Source organism: Scophthalmus maximus, chromosome 18 (assembly GCF_022379125.1).
Source record: "Scophthalmus maximus strain ysfricsl-2021 chromosome 18, ASM2237912v1, whole genome shotgun sequence".
Classification (NCBI taxonomy): Eukaryota; Metazoa; Chordata; class Actinopteri; order Pleuronectiformes; family Scophthalmidae; genus Scophthalmus; species Scophthalmus maximus.
In genome coordinates, this window is record NC_061532.1 from 8,001,266 (window position 1) to 8,018,710 (window position 17,445).

At 41.1% G+C, this 17,445-nt stretch overlaps 2 protein-coding genes across 4 annotated transcripts; both read right to left on the reverse strand.

Annotated features, from left to right (window-relative positions):
- Window positions 1-805: 805 nt before the first annotated feature.
- Window positions 806-6,936, reverse strand: LOC118290714 (vascular endothelial growth factor A). Of its 3 annotated transcripts, XM_035618540.2 has the most exons (8): window positions 6,782-6,880; window positions 6,322-6,543; window positions 4,794-4,827; window positions 4,505-4,701; window positions 4,335-4,411; window positions 4,206-4,235; window positions 4,055-4,123; window positions 806-994 (listed from the first exon to the last, which is right to left on the reverse strand). In XM_035618540.2, exons 2-8 carry the CDS (start codon window positions 6,334-6,336, stop codon window positions 970-972), a joined length of 447 nt encoding a protein of 148 aa, XP_035474433.1. In that variant the 5' UTR covers window positions 6,337-6,543; window positions 6,782-6,880; the 3' UTR covers window positions 806-969. The 3 variants fall into 3 exon arrangements, with proteins under 3 accessions (XP_035474433.1, XP_035474432.1, XP_035474431.1); XM_035618539.2 differs by lacking the exon at window positions 6,322-6,543 and having other exon boundaries at window positions 4,055-4,120; window positions 6,782-6,936; XM_035618538.2 differs by lacking the exon at window positions 6,322-6,543 and having other exon boundaries at window positions 6,782-6,936.
- A 2,771-nt stretch (window positions 6,937-9,707) lies between these two features.
- actr10 (actin related protein 10) lies at window positions 9,708-16,929 on the reverse strand. The gene is made up of 13 exons (XM_035618150.2): window positions 16,733-16,929; window positions 15,490-15,562; window positions 15,301-15,383; window positions 14,999-15,107; window positions 14,449-14,556; window positions 14,113-14,180; window positions 13,846-13,925; window positions 13,294-13,329; window positions 12,391-12,470; window positions 12,205-12,278; window positions 11,896-11,977; window positions 10,680-10,881; window positions 9,708-10,564 (listed from the first exon to the last, which is right to left on the reverse strand). Exons 1-13 carry the CDS (start codon window positions 16,807-16,809, stop codon window positions 10,383-10,385), a joined length of 1,254 nt encoding a protein of 417 aa, XP_035474043.1. The 5' UTR covers window positions 16,810-16,929; the 3' UTR covers window positions 9,708-10,382.
- Between the last annotated feature and the right edge of the window lie 516 nt (window positions 16,930-17,445).

Genomic DNA, 17,445 nt, shown 5'->3' on the forward strand with positions numbered 1-17,445 from the left:
TAGAAAATGCAGTATGCAGCATGAACTAAATTTTCATGACTTAACAATGTCTGATCAGGAGGCCTGTTTAGTGAAATAGCATACAAATCTCTTATCATCTCACATGTCTGTGAATGGAATACAAATCAATAGATAACAATAACCCCTTGTGCGAGTTTGACAATGTGCTCACTTCAGAGCCTTGCTCGGTAAAGTGAGCTCACCGTGTCTTCACGTTACAGAGCCCGATGGCCCACAAATGCAAATATAGATAACACAGAGGTTCCTTATATGTTATGGAGTGCATTCGATGTGACCATGAACTTCTCATGATCCAAGAAAACGATTCATCCTGCACTTTGTTTTCATGCTTGAATATCATGTACATACCTCAGTATTTTATATACGCCATTTTTGTTTTATTTTATTCTATTTAGTGCCAATTCTTTTGTCTACATCTTTCTGACTTTTTCGCTGTCGTACCATGTACATTTCCCTGTCGTCGCATCAGTAAAACTTATCTTATCTCATCTTAAGATTTGGCAAGAGTGGATTCAATGTTCATCAAGACACATTTCTACAAGATTAAGATTTGCATACACACAAAGTCAATTAGATGGGGTCTTTTTCTCAGTGACTGTAGTGTTGCACCAGATAAAAATAGTTTTCATAACAGTTGTAACAACGAGTCACGGCAAAAGTCACAGTGAACACGAAGTCCTGAGTTCTGACAGACTAATGTGACAGTAGATGGTTACCCAGTTTCTATTTTAAGATCTCATGTTGATTTTGGTTCATTTTAAAACAGCAGTCTGAGACAAATGGGTTTAGGGCTATGTTGTTCTTTTACTTTGATACTGTAATTAACAAAGATTGTAATGTAATGGAAAAGTCAGAGAGTATTGGTCAGGTGTGCTTAATTCCCAGATGTGCGGTTGTTCGTCAGACCAAAGTCAGTCCTCCAAATAAAAGTTTTGACAGGCGGATGAATCAGTTGCTCTGCGGGACCTGGCACCTGGAAAGTTGAAAATAAACAATCACAGATCTTCAAATTTGTATTTCAAAAGAAATGTGGCCATTCAACAAGACACAAGACCATATGCTAACAGTGGAAACCTGATTAAGACAACAAACTGGGGAAAAATGGTTTCTGAATATCAGAATATCATTATTTGCTCTTAGTTTGACATCACTCCAAGGGGTAATCTGAATGGCTAATGGCACTAACAGAACATGTATACACAGATTAAAGATGAAATACATTCCAGTCATTTCCCCCACTATGGATTTAGTAGTTCTCTACAGGCAATAGTACAAATCGTTCCAAAATGCATGTGGCTCTGAAGAGACTAATGTACTAAAAGACAGTCTCAGCACTACCAGGTGATCATTTTTTGACACCTGTGGATATATGAGAGAAAAGGCCGACAGGACACGGGCCCATGGGGTCTACGGTCCTTTGAGGACAGATCATCTGTGTGACGTGGTGTTTCTCATTGCAGTGACAACGCGAAATGTCTCTCTGAAAAAACAAATAGCCTAAACATACATTTAGAGATTGTCAGAAGAGGAGCTCTCCTGTAGGCAACAGGTCATAGTGCAATGCCATAATAACTGCAACATCCACAGATCTATGTTTACTGTCTGCTTCTTTACTATCAACAGGCAAATGTGGGCACAAACACCACAAGAGAGCAATCACAACACCTTCAGAGGAACTGTATATGCAGCAAGTTCAACTCCACTTTAGTTCATGTTGACAAATGGCCTCATACAATTTTGGCAATTTGAATCTGCTGAAAGAAATTTAAACTCTGTAACTGTGTGGTCCTTCGACCATGTGGGGTGGAGGAGTAATGAGATAATGGGCCCTGTAGCTCAAAACTATGGTTTACAAACAGGAGTCAGGGCGAGGCGTAGTGCGGCATTAAGATTGTTTAACAAGACACAACTTTCAGAGCTACATGGCCACACAGGATCCTACACAGTTGATAACACACTTGTGTGAGATATACAACAGATCACAACTTCAAACAACCTTCACCCACAATGACCCCGAGGTCCGCTGTCTGACGTTTAGCAGGGCTGATTTAAGGAACGGATTCTATCCAACTCTGTTAGGGCTGCTAAATAAATAATCTTAATCTCCTTCCTGAAACCCGATAGTCACCACCTACTTCAAATCACCCATTGTTCCTATATTTCCCCAAGAAGGAATAGAACATGTGCTTCAATGACTGAGCTGATAATAGGAATCCTTACTGAATGAATAAGAATAAAATAGGCCAATGTTTTCTCCCAAATCTGTCTCAAAACTATACTTACAGGCACCATATGCACTTTGAAAGTCAACTTAATTATACAGTGGCTCTCGTCATACTGTGGTTACAGAGTCATGGGAGACACATTCAGACACAGCCTGTGCAGAAGTGCACTGTAAATCCAAAGACAGTGTTTGCATACTGGATAGTGGTGAAAGGACAGCAACACAAAGGGGAGATTTCATAGCAAGAATACTAACTTTGTAAGACACCTAATCGATTTTTGGAACCGAGAATGAGAATCCTCATGTTAGCTTAAGTTGAACTTTGAAACGCTTTTCTTTGTTTTTGCACGGAACAAGGAGTTCAAAAGATTGTTCCTCATCATAGATGGGAATTGCATCAGTGTATGTCCACACTGAGCCGATTACATTTCTCTCTCTTTCATCAAAGGGATGACATTAATCATCCACATTAATGTTGTGTTTTTCTCACCCTATAAAATTGAGTTATTGCCAAAGTGTATAAATGTTTAACATGATATCTTGGTGTTTACAGTGTGTATTGGGGGAATGAAGAAAGGTTTCTCCCTGTCCAATGTCTTTCGACAGGAGGAATTATTGCATCGCCTAAAACTTTTTCAACATCCATGTGGGAATTTAAGTATTGATTTAACATGAGACTTGAAAAAAGGATAAGTGAACATCTCCATAAATTTCGGATGGCACTGTCTTAAAATTGCTTAATTTGTAATGTATTCAGCAGACTGCAGTGGATGAGATATTATGACCTAATGCAACTGGATAGCATTGTTCATGGTGTTTACCTCCCCTCACCTCTACGTTGTAACACAAGTTGTCTGTTAGAAACTTGTAGCCTCAAGCATGGTGATAACCCCTTTGTCATCAACAGGGTTATTTACAAAGCCTCCTTTAAAGCCCTAGAAGAAGGCTGAGTAGACCTTCTCACTGACGAGTAAATTGAGCTTTGTGTGTGGCCTTTTCAGGCATCTCATTCTTTTCGATAATGTCTTCACTACAACAATTCACAATTGGTTTCACAACAATTTCGGGGGGGGGGAGAGAGAAACGGAGGAGAGATTATCACAGAGCGATTAACTGTGACACACGTTGCTTCTGACCTTACCAAATACCAAACTCTCTGCACATCAAACAATTGGCTCTGTCTGCAAAACGAAGGTTGGGCTATTGCTCTGGAACTGAAGCGTCAGATTCAATTTAAAGGTCAGAGTTGTGCACTGCTGTTGTTGAACTCACAACTACAGTTGTACCTTCATCTGCTTAACTATATTGTACCTATTCAAAGTTTTGAATAGAACGTGTATACAGTACAGTGCTTGCCATGACAGTACATGACTTGGCTGTCAGCTGACGATAAAAAAATGTGCCATAAACACACATGAAAGAAACAATGATTTATCACCAATCTTTTAATTTCTTCCTCCTATTATTGTCCTTTTTTCTGATTATGCGAATCTGGTCATTTTCAGAATAAAAATTTGCATCGGCAGTCCTTGGTTGGAACTATCAGGAGCCTTGGATTATTGAGCGACAAATGCTATGTGGCCTTAGACAGAAGCGCAAGCTCATCATAAATGCTTGGTTGATTATGGGAATGCCAGAGAGAAGAGCAACACAGCAGACAATATATTGTGATATTGTCTAATCTCATCTGACCTTGGTGGCCTGACATAGAGGACAGTGATAAATGTATCTGTGAGTGTCCAAACATTATGAAACTGTGTGTGTGTGTGTGTGTGTGTGTGCGCCACAGGGGGACAATCCATCTCTTACTTGCCACAGCGGCTCGCTGTCTTCTTGTGTTTCCTCCGCCGAGGTTTGTTCTTGATGGACTCACTGCTGCTGTGGTGGAAGAGCCAAGTGCAATGAAGATAGAAGATACTTGTGTGTTCAAGTCTAATAGATAAAATATTCATCTACTGACCTTTTATTGTTTAGAAGAGTCTGACGGGCTCTAAAAAATGGGAGAAAAAACAGAAACAACTGGTAGTTAGCTGTACCATAAACGTCTCCATTTGCAGCTGATGTTTCTTGGAAATAATTGATAATTTACCTGCAATCACACCTCTGATGCTCCACAAATGTGAGTTCCACATGGTGGCTAGATGTCTTCGGAGCAATTTTTATCATCTGAGAAACCAGAGAAGGGGACAAACTGAATAAAGGACCATGTGTTTAATGTAAACATCTTTAGGCATTTCTGATTTACAGATCATTCTGCACCTGTACGGTGATGTTGCGTTCAAGGGTAGGGTGGCACTCCAGGTTCTCATCCCCACAGCAACCAGAGCATCGCCATAGTGAGACACAAGCAGGCAAGTAGATGTACTCAACTTCTCCGGGGAACTCCTGCTCCACATCCACCAGCTGCTCCATCGGGTGACACATGCTCTTTTCCAACACCTCCTGGAACATCATTCCTAGTGGACAAGTTGAATCTTAAGCCTTGAAATCATTTGCAAGAGGTGGGGAAACCTGTTCAATGGAATATGACCAGGAGCACTGCCCTTACCTCTGGGGGCTCCCTTTGCTGGTGGGGGTGAAATCTGCAAAAAAAAAATATATATATATATATGGAAAAACAAGTAAATATTGAAAAGCTGCAGAGCTTCATCTTGTGGTAGAGGAAAGGTAGTGCACACACAACGCTCCAGTGAACACATGCAGCACATTGTCAGGGGTGTTACCACTGAGCATAAAAATTCAGTAATATGAGCCAGCCAACCACAAAGGCAAACTTGTTTCTCAATACTGGAAGGGTCAGTATCACAATAATGACCAAAAAACCCCAAATCTTCAAAATATGCAAAGACCAACAACAAACAATAGCTGCTGCCTTGTCTCATGGGAGTTTTACACACAATAAACACAGTATGAACAAAGGCAGTGCTGAAGAGGATTGTGACACAGCATGAATAATGTTACGTTTTCACAATGCAGCCTCCAAACCCACAATGGCAATGTTTCCGAGTGGAGCAATAACCGGTCTGATCTCCCCCCTTTCTCTCTTTCATCAGCTATCTCTTCCTGACTCCCCAACACTCTCCTGTTTCCCTCCCACTCTGAGAACAGTGGTGGGAACTCTGCTTTCTAACGCAGTGAAGCTCGGACAACAGGTTTCATTTTCAATATTTTTTATTTCAAGTTCCACTCTACTTCTGCCAAATACAACATAAACCCAGGGTCCTTGTCCATGTGTTGTATCATCCAATAACGTAAGCAGATGCATATAATAGCAGCTGTAATAAGGATTGAAACATGCAGTGAACAATACAGTGTGATGGTGAAGTGCCTCACATGATGAGCTCCATAACATACTGTATCTAAAACTGATTGTTGGTCTGCTCGATAAAAGTGGACAAATATTCAAATACTATTCTACTACTATACCAGAGGTTTTCTGGACTGCACTATGCATTAGAACTCGACTATGAGAACCACCTTTCCAGATTCTCACCGTCTCACCACAACCCTGCACCCACTACAATGCTTATTCACAGAGCAGGCGGCTCCCCGCTGAGTGATGCTGAATGAATGCGTCTGTCCTGTCTGGGGTCAGATCCCGGTACACAGTCAGAGGAAGCACCTGTGCAGAACCAGAAAACCAGATGTAGAGTTCCACTTTCTCGTCACAGCCGAGGGAACAAGACCTGGAGCTACAGAGTCTCCAAACCACGACTGCTGCCTCGTGTGTGTGTGTGTGGAGATCCTCACCACAACAATCATCTGAATTATCATCACTTAATAAAATACAAAAATCACTGAAGTCTAATATAGAGTAGATTCATTGTTATAAAAGTGCAGATAGCAATAACAGGATAAGAAGAAGATAACACACATCTTAACACTATAACTCCACGTTAAAACAAAACCCTCAGCTACTTTGCTGACATTCAGTGGAATTATAGGCTTGTGTCTATAATTTACTAGTTACTGCCAATGATAGCTTGAGAGTTTCGTTCAACGTGATGTTTGAGGTTAGAACATTCATGTATGAACTCAACTACAGGAATCAAGTGTATACACCTCTGTATCCTCACCTGGGTCACTAACATGCAGCTGTTGCATCTGAGGCCATGATGTCTGAGTCAGTTTCCCTTTGTTAACATGCAAAATTCTCAAACCCCCATAAAAAACTGTGTGTGTGTGTGTGTGTGTGTGTGTGTGTGTGTGTGTGTGAAAACGCTGGACATCATGGCAGCCACGATGTTTGCCATTTAAACGTGACTCCTCTTAAAGAGTCACTGCTTCACGTGAAGGAGCTAATAGGAGTCACATTTGAGGTCAAGGAGAAAAGAGGAGAGAGAGAGAGAGAGAGAGAGAGAGAGAGAGAGAGAGAGAGAGAGAAATTGGTCAAACTTATGGAATTTCAAGTTTAAATTCGATACAATCATCAATAGTTCAATTTCAAAACAAAATATGTCAACGTTTTTCATCAAGTAATGGCAAAACCCGTTCCCTCAAGCATTTGAAGTGAGGCATGTCATGGTGTTGAGTTACCTGCGCAGGTACCAGCTGCACCAGCAGAATCAATAACAGATGCGAGATCCCGGTGAAACTTGGCATCATGCTGGCGAGGATCAGTCCACTCCTATCGTGTCCGGTCACAGAGAGAGAAATGAAAAAAGTAATAAAGAGGAGAGAGAGAGAGAGAGAGAGAGAGAGAGAGAGAGAGTGCTGTGCACGAGCCGAGTCGAGGTGGGATGAACAGCGCGCGTGCACATGGCAAAATGAATTCCATAGAAACGATGATACAAGTTCCCATATTAGGTTTGACTTATTAACGCGGGTTATGCCTCGCACATACACTACAGTTAATAGAATGAATCAGTAATCGATCAGCAATAATCAATAATCATTATAATATAACTTAAATAACTGTAACTATGTAACTTCATCATAATACACAAAACCTAGGGGGTATTTGTGATAAATAAAAGCCCAAGGCAAACACTATGCATATAGTTTCAGTAGAGTCAGCAAATTAAATTTTATACAGACTGGACAGGGGTGGATATCAATATGATTTCCTTGAACAGTGGTGGAGGAAAGATCATTCAAATCCATCCAAAAATGAAGTAAAATGTACAGGTGCTGCAGTTAGACAGCTAAAACTTACAAACACATTCATATACAGTCTATTAACTGCTCCTGTTGTATTTAGGGTTAGGGTCCCCTGATGCAGATACAGTATACAGTACATAGTGTGCGACCACAGTGTGATGAACTCCCTGCATCTCTTCACTAACTGCCAGCATTCGGCTGCTCTGGGTCCCTTCCTTGATCTGGATGCTGGTTCAAGCAGTTTGGCTCTTATCCACTGTTTATGCACTCTGGCCCTTGGAGCTCTGCCTGTTTAGCTTTGGCACAAAAGCAGCAGACCCGAGGTTATCAACATCGATGCTGCACGAAATAAGCAGGATGTATCAGGTATGCTGGCATGTTTATGCACAATCAAGTGCTTTCTGCTGATGAAATATCTGTTAGCGTCCCCAGTATAAGTGCTGCAATCTCACGTCTCGATGATTAAATTCAATTTAGCCGTGCTGTTACACTTCCTGTGATGTGCAGATGCTTTCAATTTACCTCAATCTAATGCTCATTCCTGATTATGTTCACTTCCCAAAAGGCCCGATACGTGCAGTGATACCATCCACATTACAAGTGTTGTCTTCTGATTCTACTACAGAGTGTGGACGGCCAGCATCGAGGTGCCCTTACATTTATTAGGAAGGGCTCACTCGTGTTTTCACAGCCAGAGTGATTTACGGGATAATTGGGCTGATGTGTTCTGACCAACAGCCTCTGCGGAGGAGATGACCAAGATGGATGATGCCTTTCCTCTCACATTTGTCTCGCACTCCATTCTGGGCCAGGGCCAGCTTGTAGGAAAAAATCATGCTAATGTCACCGTGCGCATCAGGATTCAGCAATATTCCTGGTGTTACAGTGAGGTCGAAGACAAAACAGAACATAGAGCTGGGGTGTACGTAGTTGTGTGTTTGCAAATCTATCAGTGTTCAGCTATAGTTTGTTCAACTCATGTAACCTCATCATTTAATCTTGTAAATCTGCCAAGAATGGATGATCATTCTGAAATATTTGAATGTTTTTTTCCAGTTGGAAAACACTCCTTACAGACACCTCACCGGGGGAGTCCCCTTCCTGCTCCGAGTCCCGGTCTGATAGCCAGAGGTCAGACTGACAGCTGCAGCTTTTTTGGTCTGGGAACCACAGTGGTGCTCCAGTCCCAGTCCCCATCAGGGGAGGATGGGGTTTCCCTCGACTGGAGCAGAGGCAGCAGGTGGGGGACCTACAGCTGTACACCTGCAGATAAAGGAATGGCCATCGCTGATGCACTACACGATGACTCAGACAAACTTTTGCCCAATATCCAACCGCAGGAAGCCTGCACCCGTCACAGTCACCAGTATCAGCTTTCATACGAGTAAACAAAGATCTTATTTTCCTTTCCACAATCTCTCTGGGGTTGAAAGAGGTGCGATAGATGGGAACAAATGAAATGGAAACAATGAAATGGTTGTGTGTTCTATCACATCAACCTAGAAACATCTACATCACCAAAATGATGTTCACTGAGGACATTTTAACAAGAATATGAATGTTTAAAAATATGGGGACATTTACTTCTATAGACTACAAGGGTTTCTGGACTTATTGTTGTCATGGTAGAAGACAGATAAGCATGCACGCACGCACACACTCACACACATTTTAATATTAATCTATAACTTAGTTGTTGAGGTCTTTGGCTCTCCTCCATTTCAACGTTTGTGCCTATTCTTATGCCTGTGATGTCAATCCACACAGTTTCCATTTTCCCAGACTGTTTTCCCAAGCCCACAGTAGCCAGTCTGAGCGATGGATGTGACCCAAAAGGCCAAACAGATGCAACTCCATTTTGACACACACACACACACACACACACACACACACACACACACACACACACACACACACACACACACACACACACACACACACACACACACACACACACACACACACACACACACACACACACACACACACACACACACACACACACACACACACACACACACACACACACACACGATTGGGCTGAACAAACAGAAAACAAACTGTGCCAAAAACATCTGCACAGTTTTCCTTTAATTTGATTCTGTTCCCAAAAATCTATGGCTGTGAAGAGAAAACAGCTCATTTGACTTAAATTGATAACTCAAACTCATGTAAAACTGGGTTTAGTGACAGACTGTATATGCATTAATGTGTGTCAACGGTATTTAAAGTGAAAATATTGCTGCAACCTCCAAACACGAGAAGCTATTTATTTTTTGGCTATTTCTTTATATGAAATTTGTGTTGCCAAATTTGATTCTACATTTAAAAAAAAAAAAAAAAGATTAAAAAGCATGTCCCATTTAATTCTGAGTATTTATTCGCTGCAATTGTTGAATGTGAGTGTTACAGAGCATTAATTTAGCTTGATCAGACAGAGGATGTGACATTTAGTTGTGAGTGAGTGTGCAGGGCCTTTAATGTGTTAACAATGACTTTACATGGCTAAGTACAAATAAATAAATCTAACCGTTTTTCTTTCTTTTTCGAAAAGTCCTTCAGAGTGAGATCTCCACACTCAGCTTTCTCTCCGTTCAAACAAGTTTACTAAACACTCCTTGGTCGCCATCCGAGACATTTCTGCTGAATAAAATGTATTTTCAACAAAAGAAAAAACAAACTTCGTTGAGAATAAGAGTAAATACATACAGGTTCTCTTCCTCCCTCAATGAGACGTCAACAGAAGACATGGCTGTATGTAGCAAAAAAAATATTTGAAATTTCAAAACTAGTACTTGAAGAATATCACTGTAATCGACTAAAACCCAAATATCTGTTCTGTCTTTTCAGGTCAAAAGTCCACAATCGTTGCTTACAAACACTTGGGTGTGACTACTGGACATTACAAACATTTAGAGCTGTTTGTGTAGTTAACACACTGACAAGACCTGTGTTGAGATGTAACATTTAAGACACTACTGAACTGTTTCATCAGGTAGAGGGAGAGGACATTATTTCAACCATGTGACAGCATATTCTACTTCTCTGTGGAGAAGGCTCTCTTCATGAGTGGGGGAGGGGTTTTTCCTGCTTCGTACAGAGACTCAGGAGGAGGGGAGCTCAAGCAGCACCAGTCCGGGATGCGACCTGTCTGGTTGTAGTAGTCTCGTGACACCGACCTGCTGCCCAGGATGTCCTGAAGGGCCCCGAAGATTGCACCTGTCGAGGAGAGGACAATATGAGTATATTCAGACTCACAAACTCTTTTACTTAACTGACAGCCTTCAGTTCATCAGGTAGTGATGAACAACCAAAACAAATCCTCATAACTGACCTCCGAGCCAGGCGGTGCAGTTGGGCTTGGCGGGCGGGGCGTGTATACGGAAGCTCTTGCTGGCCAGCACATTGCTGTACTTGGGTTTCTCCACCAGGAGGCGTATCTCCGCCAGCAGACGGTGCAGGAAGCCGGGCAGCATGGCTGTTCCTCCGATCACCACCAGGTTTTCAGAGAGCACTTTACGGGTGTCAATGGGGCACTGAAGACAAACACATAACGCACATTAACCAAAATTAAAATCACTTGCAGGAGACACCTTTTAGTTTCAGAGGGGAGCTGAAAATTAAGAATCTGCCGTTAATGTCTAAACCCTTGTGTCCAGGTACGGTTGATGGTGAGATGGATTATTTATTTCATTCCACGCCACCATTACATTTCAGTAAAGGAAACCGTTTAGATGCCGTATCAGTGCAGCGGGAGAACAGATGAGATGGGAGAGCAGCCCTTTGTGGTTATCAGGACAGGTGCAGGCTAAAACTAAATGTGATGGATGAGAGTTGCTGTGCACAGCTTTACCGCAATGCCCTGTGTGTAGACTGATGCATCGGGGGGGAGCTGCTGTGTTTCAGCACAGCCCGACAGAGTTCTGCACTGACAGCGGTTTAAACATATTGCAGTTACTGTCTAACTCTGAAGCTGTGTAACGTCTTTTGCTGCTGCTGTGCTGTTTGACTTTAATCAGGCCGTTCTGGAATGACTTCAGCCCCACACGAAGCAACACAACTGCTCCCATCTACACACAGCAGAGTGTCGCCATAGCAACCACACTAAGTCCAACTGTACACTCAACTCCACGGCTGTGCAATATGAAGAGAAGGGCTGTACACAAGTAAGATTTTTTGTCATTTGAATTAGATCTGGCTGTTCAATGCGAATACATAACCGAAGCATCTCTGATGGATGATTTGAAGCTCCAACTTTCATCCCTCGTCTGGAGAGAAACAGGGTGTAGCGGCCCTGGCTTAGTTGGTTCTTTTGTGTTTGTGTGTACTGTTTTTTTTGGTTTTTTTGAGGGACTGGATGATCTGTCTGCACTAAAGGATCTTCGGCTGCACCTCTGGGTCTTCTCCCTAGGGCTGAATCCATGGCCTTGGCCTGAGTCGACTGCGGATTGGTTCCACACCCATTGCATGAAGTGAACAGACAGCGCATGAACATAACATCCTGCCTTCACATATGCTGAAGACGTACAGAGAGTAGAACTTTTCTTTACCTTGACCAGAGCGTCAAGAATCAGAGAGGCCACACTCTTCTCCTCATTGTCCTGTTCAAACAGCATCTCCATCACAGAGTCCCTGAAAAAAAGGAGAAGATCCTACGAGTCACACTGAGGGAAAGTAGAGCAGAGAATCTGGGAAGAAAACCAGATACACTCATTCATCTGACACGACATGGACCTTATGAGAAGGAAAGCAAATTCAAAAACAGCCTACACTAAAATATATATATATAAAAGATGATGTACACATTTGAGCTGTAAGATTTTCTAGATTTCAAAGAGGTATGTGGAAAATAGAACTACCTGATTGATCCTTTGATGTGCAGGATTTTCTCCCCATCCAGAGGATAATCAACATCTGGAGGAGGGGCTGGACGCTACAAACACATCAACAGAGCGATTTAAAGACAAGTACAGCAACGTGTAAGTCAATGAAAACGTCCCTTTACAGTTTGAGGATAACTGGTTTACAAAGCGCATTTCATTCACCTCTGCTGTACCGTCTAGGTTAAATTTGGCTTCTTGGATCTTGAGGCCTCTCTGCAGGTCACTGACAAAACACGTTCTGACTGCAGGAAACAAACAACAGGTACATTTGTGAGTATAATGATAAGTAGAGCTACAACAATTAACCGATTAATTGATTAGTAAGAGACAACCAAATTATTTGCCAATGGCTTTGATAATCGATTAATAGCTAAGTCATTTATTTAAACAAAAAAATCTCTATTTTCAGCTTCTTAAATGTCTTTGCTTCTATATGAAAGTAACCTGAATATCTTTGGTTTGTGGAAAAACAATCCTCTTGGGGTTTGGGAAACATCCCCATTTTATGGACCAAACATTTTATCGAGAAAATTTGTGACAGATTAATCAATAATGAAGATAACAGGCAGTTGCAGCCCTAATGATGAGCATTTTCAGCAAGTTACCCAATGGCTATAGGCCATGTTTATGACTTACAATTATTTAAGAGGTCATAAGATACAAATTGCACATTAGTCATGAATAAAAGCATGAATGACGTAACAGGCTACTTTGGCAGCACAAACAAATAAAACCTCATGCGTTTGATTCTCAATGAAACAAGTAAATGAATGGAATCACAATAATAAAAGAAGTAAAACAACTCTTAAATGTTTCTCATACCTCCGCTGGATATTATTCAATTAACGGCCAAACAAAACTCAAACATTTAAACCACAGTTCTGTGCAGAGGATGTTCTTGCAGATACAACTAAATAAAACTAAACAAATAGAAAACTAAAATATGATAGTAAAGAGAGAGCAGCCACAGCCGGTCTTTGGCGGCAATAAATAAATCCATGATCCCTCATGGGATTAAAGCGTGAGGTGCAGATCTGATACACAAAAACAACTCTGTCAGACTACCTTTGATGTCCTCCACAGTCTCCTCCGGGATGGTCCCTGGAAATATATATTAAGAAGGAATGTAAAAATCAAAGTGTATTTTTTTTTTACACAAATCAGCCTTTTCACTTCCAAGAGAATCAGTGGTTGGAGAAAGTATAAGCTTACACCACAGCAGAGGTGCGAGTGTATGACTGCTCGGTGTAAAACCAATCCAGGTCACAATAAGTATGAATTTTCGTTCTTCCATCAGTCCAGTCTTGTGAGTCAACTTGCTGTGGGTCTTAATTATTGATGTGTATGTGTGTGTATCCTCTCTCACTCTCATTATGTAGCTCTCACAGCTCAACACTATCCAGTCAAGAAAAAAATGTGGAGAGAAAACTCTAAAAGAGGCTGTATGCACATGTATAATTCACAAAATTGAGGGGTTCACTGAACATGCCAAACAGAAACGGTTTGAATAGTTAATGATGCACAAGGGTCAAAGACATTATATTGTCTTGCTTTATGAGTTGTAAAGAAAATCATTAGTCCACATCAGAGTTACAAGTTTGCAGATGATGTAAGTACCAATGACAGCTGGTACACTCTGCCCGGTGGTGGTGTCGGTGTCCACAGTGCACTGTTCCACAAGAAGGCCGTCTAATTCTCTACAATACAGACATGTGCAATTATGGGAGAAAAGAAGCACAATTTGTTTTCATTCACAACATTTTCACACATCAGGCAAGAGAGTGTGAAAAAGATAGTGTTTGTTTTTATAGCCAAGTACAAATTATTGCTGAACGACGACATGCAAAGTCATACTCTCTTCTTCAATCTCTTAGAGCTACTAACTTGTGGATGGCTTTCCCTCCCAAAGGCAAAGCCTCCCAAGCTGGCAGAATAGGAGTGCACTCATAAACCTGATTTCACAGTTAAGGAAAGATGTGAACCCTGGAGTATGTTGCTACTTTATTTTATTAATTTGTAATTTATTTCTTGTCTAATTTCCCTAATTGCTGTGCGTATGCTCTTTTGCTTGATACCCCTATGTCTTACATCACACAAACATTCAACTGATATCAATCTTATAATGTACCCCCCCCTGGTAAGAAAGTGACAATCACATTTCCCGAACTGTTGGGCTATTTCTTTAAGTCAAACATTACAAGGTAACGGGAAAAAGGATACAGGCAGCACCAGTGTCTCTGTGTGGCCACAGTCCATCACCAGGCCAGAGTTGATGCCCAACGTCATGACGGCCATGAGGTGACTTGGGGCAAACAGCACAGAGGGTACCTGGGAAACACCATCAAACACAGAGTGAAACTCCTGAAGTGAGGCGTATTCAGGGGTTTGCATAATACAGTACAACTTAACTGCAAGATGTCACTAAATCCTAAATACTGAACCTTTAAGTTAAAAGGGTGTTGCGAAAGCATGTGTGACTATCTTTTAAAACGTTCAAACTCTGGTGAGACAAATATAATAAATAAAATAAATATACAAAAGAGTCGGAGATTTATGTGAGGAAATGTATGAGGCATGTTTGAAATTGAATGCTAATATTTAGAAAATATTAAATATAATATAAAAGAGATCATTGCAAGTTAGTTAAAGAAAACTACCCTGGGTGAAAAAAAGTTTGTCTTGTGATACTTGTGGAACATTAACGCCACTTCTAAACAAGATCTGCGGCGTAATGTACATAAAACGCGGATCATGTGCTTGATTGTTACACCTCAAACTGTTTGAAGAAAACTTTGGTGAGAGTCTCCCTGAAGTGAGACGGGCAGAGGATGGATTCGATGATGACCACTCTTCTGTCGCGAGGGTTCACCAGCAGGTGTCTGGTGCAGACAAACAGGACGACAAACATTGATTTAAAGATTCAAAAACTATAACAATTTATTAATTTGTTAGAGTATTAACACAGAATGTGACTACTGAGCATGTTTCATTTGTTCAGTTGATGCACACATATCTAAGTAACTCATTTTTAAAAACACTTAACAATGAACAACTAACGCAGCAGAGTCTCACCTGAAATACAGAATATGGATAAACTCTTTGAGTATGACATAAAGCTCTTCCGTGTTGATGTTGTACTGAACCACCTTGACGGCCTGGAGGTGAGAAACAAACATACCACATTAACATACTGTATATTCTGCAGTTTCCAAACATCCCTCCACATGCTCACACAAGCAGTAAAGCACGGCGCCGCCTCACCTGTTGCTGTCCTGGTTTCCGGATCTCGCTCGGAATTATGAACCTGGGCCCCGTTTCCCCTGCAAAGCCACATCTGCAAAGAAAAAACAGCTGTGAGCTGAGCTGAGGACATGTAGACGAAAAGATTTATATTTGTGAATGTGTCAGTAACATTTACTAGCTAGACTCAAGTAAATCTGTGATCTTTGTTAAAGCCCCTTCACATACTATAATATAAACGGTGCCAAACAGAACAATTCTAAACATGATGCATGTACACATGCAATCCATATTTAGATGAATTGTTTTTAGTGGAGAGATAAAGGCTTCAAGGTGCCATATAAACATTGTACGAGAAGGCAAAATCCCTTAGTACAGTTGCATATAAATAAAATAACAGTTCAGCCCCGTGTCAAATGTTGTAGAACAGCAACTGTAGACAAAAACTTCTTTATTAAAGAGAACTGTCCTTTTGATATTCATGTGACTTGCCGTAGGCAAGTTTTGTTTTTCTTGCTAGACGAGCGCTTTGGCTGAACTTGTATTAAGATGACAGATGTCTGAAACCATAGAAACTGCCAGCGGACATGTCATGAGCATATCTTTAAAGCATCATGGTAAGTGTCCAGTCATGTGCTCACTATAAACACTGCAGATGAGGGGAGATCTGTAACACACGGTGACAAGTGACTTCCAGTATCCGACAACGATGGGATTACCAGGTGCTGCCATTACACTATTTGGGTCACTCCACCAGCAGTCACAGTGAGGGCGACGTTTCATCTCACGAGAAAGTCAGCATCTGAAGTTCAGTCCGTCCAGTTACATGCAATGTGACCCAAAGTTCATTATAAAATGCATCTCAATCCCTGTGTCATGAAAAATGTTCATCTTTATATAGACTCATTGCCTGAAATTTGAGCAAATACTCATATGTAGGATGTTCACAAGTGTTGCGACTTGGCAGTGCAGCTGGTTCTGCTGCTCCTGTCGTTGAAAACCGTTGATTTCTGAACAGGATCTTCTATTAGCTCTAATCTGACATCAGCTAACGCTAGCTAAACACTGACACTGACTGTAGGCACAGACCCTGTGGCTAACTGGCTAACTAGCTAACACCGCTACAGTATTTGCTACCAGTAAGAACACCTGTGCATCACGTGTTAGTGAGCTTTTGCTTTAATTGCCAATGACATACATTAAAATACATACGTTAGCATGTTGTGCTAACCGATAACAAGGCGAGCTAACGACGGACACTCACTTTGTGAATGCTGCTCCTAAATCAATGACGATAGCGGTCTTCTCTCCTCCGCTGCCCAACCCATCAAATAAGGGCATTTTCTTAATATGTAATTGAATGAATAACTTCGTAGCTTTTCAACGCCGACAGCGGCGAATCTGCATCCTAACAAAAATCTGTTGTCTTCCTGTTGGGCTGGGCTGGGTCTTCGGAAATGCAATGACGTCATGTGTGGTTGCCTGATCAAAAAAAAAAAATCTTTCTTAATTCTTTCTTAATAAATACCCGAATTGACTTATTTAGTGATAGTATTATTCTTGCCTACCAATTTTTTAAATAATATTCTAACAGTGACTGCAATTTTATTAAAAAATAGAGACATATTGGTAACCCATTTATCTTATTAAATGTCATTTAATTAAAATTTCCTGGTTCCAGCTTCGTACATGTTTGATACTTCCTATATGACAGTAAACTGCAGGTCAGACAAAAGAAGACGTTTCAAAACAAAATATTATTGACTATTAGTTTATGGTGTTATTATTATTTTTCTTATATTTTATGGACAAACGATTCAGAGAATTATCAACAGGTTAATCATCTGCAGCCCTATAGTCTCCAGTATCTGAGTCTGTGAAAAGTTGACCAGGATAATTTGATAAAAACCAAGACAAACACCCCAACTCCCCCCTCAACCTTTACCATCTATTACTCTTCCACCCTTATTCCGAAAG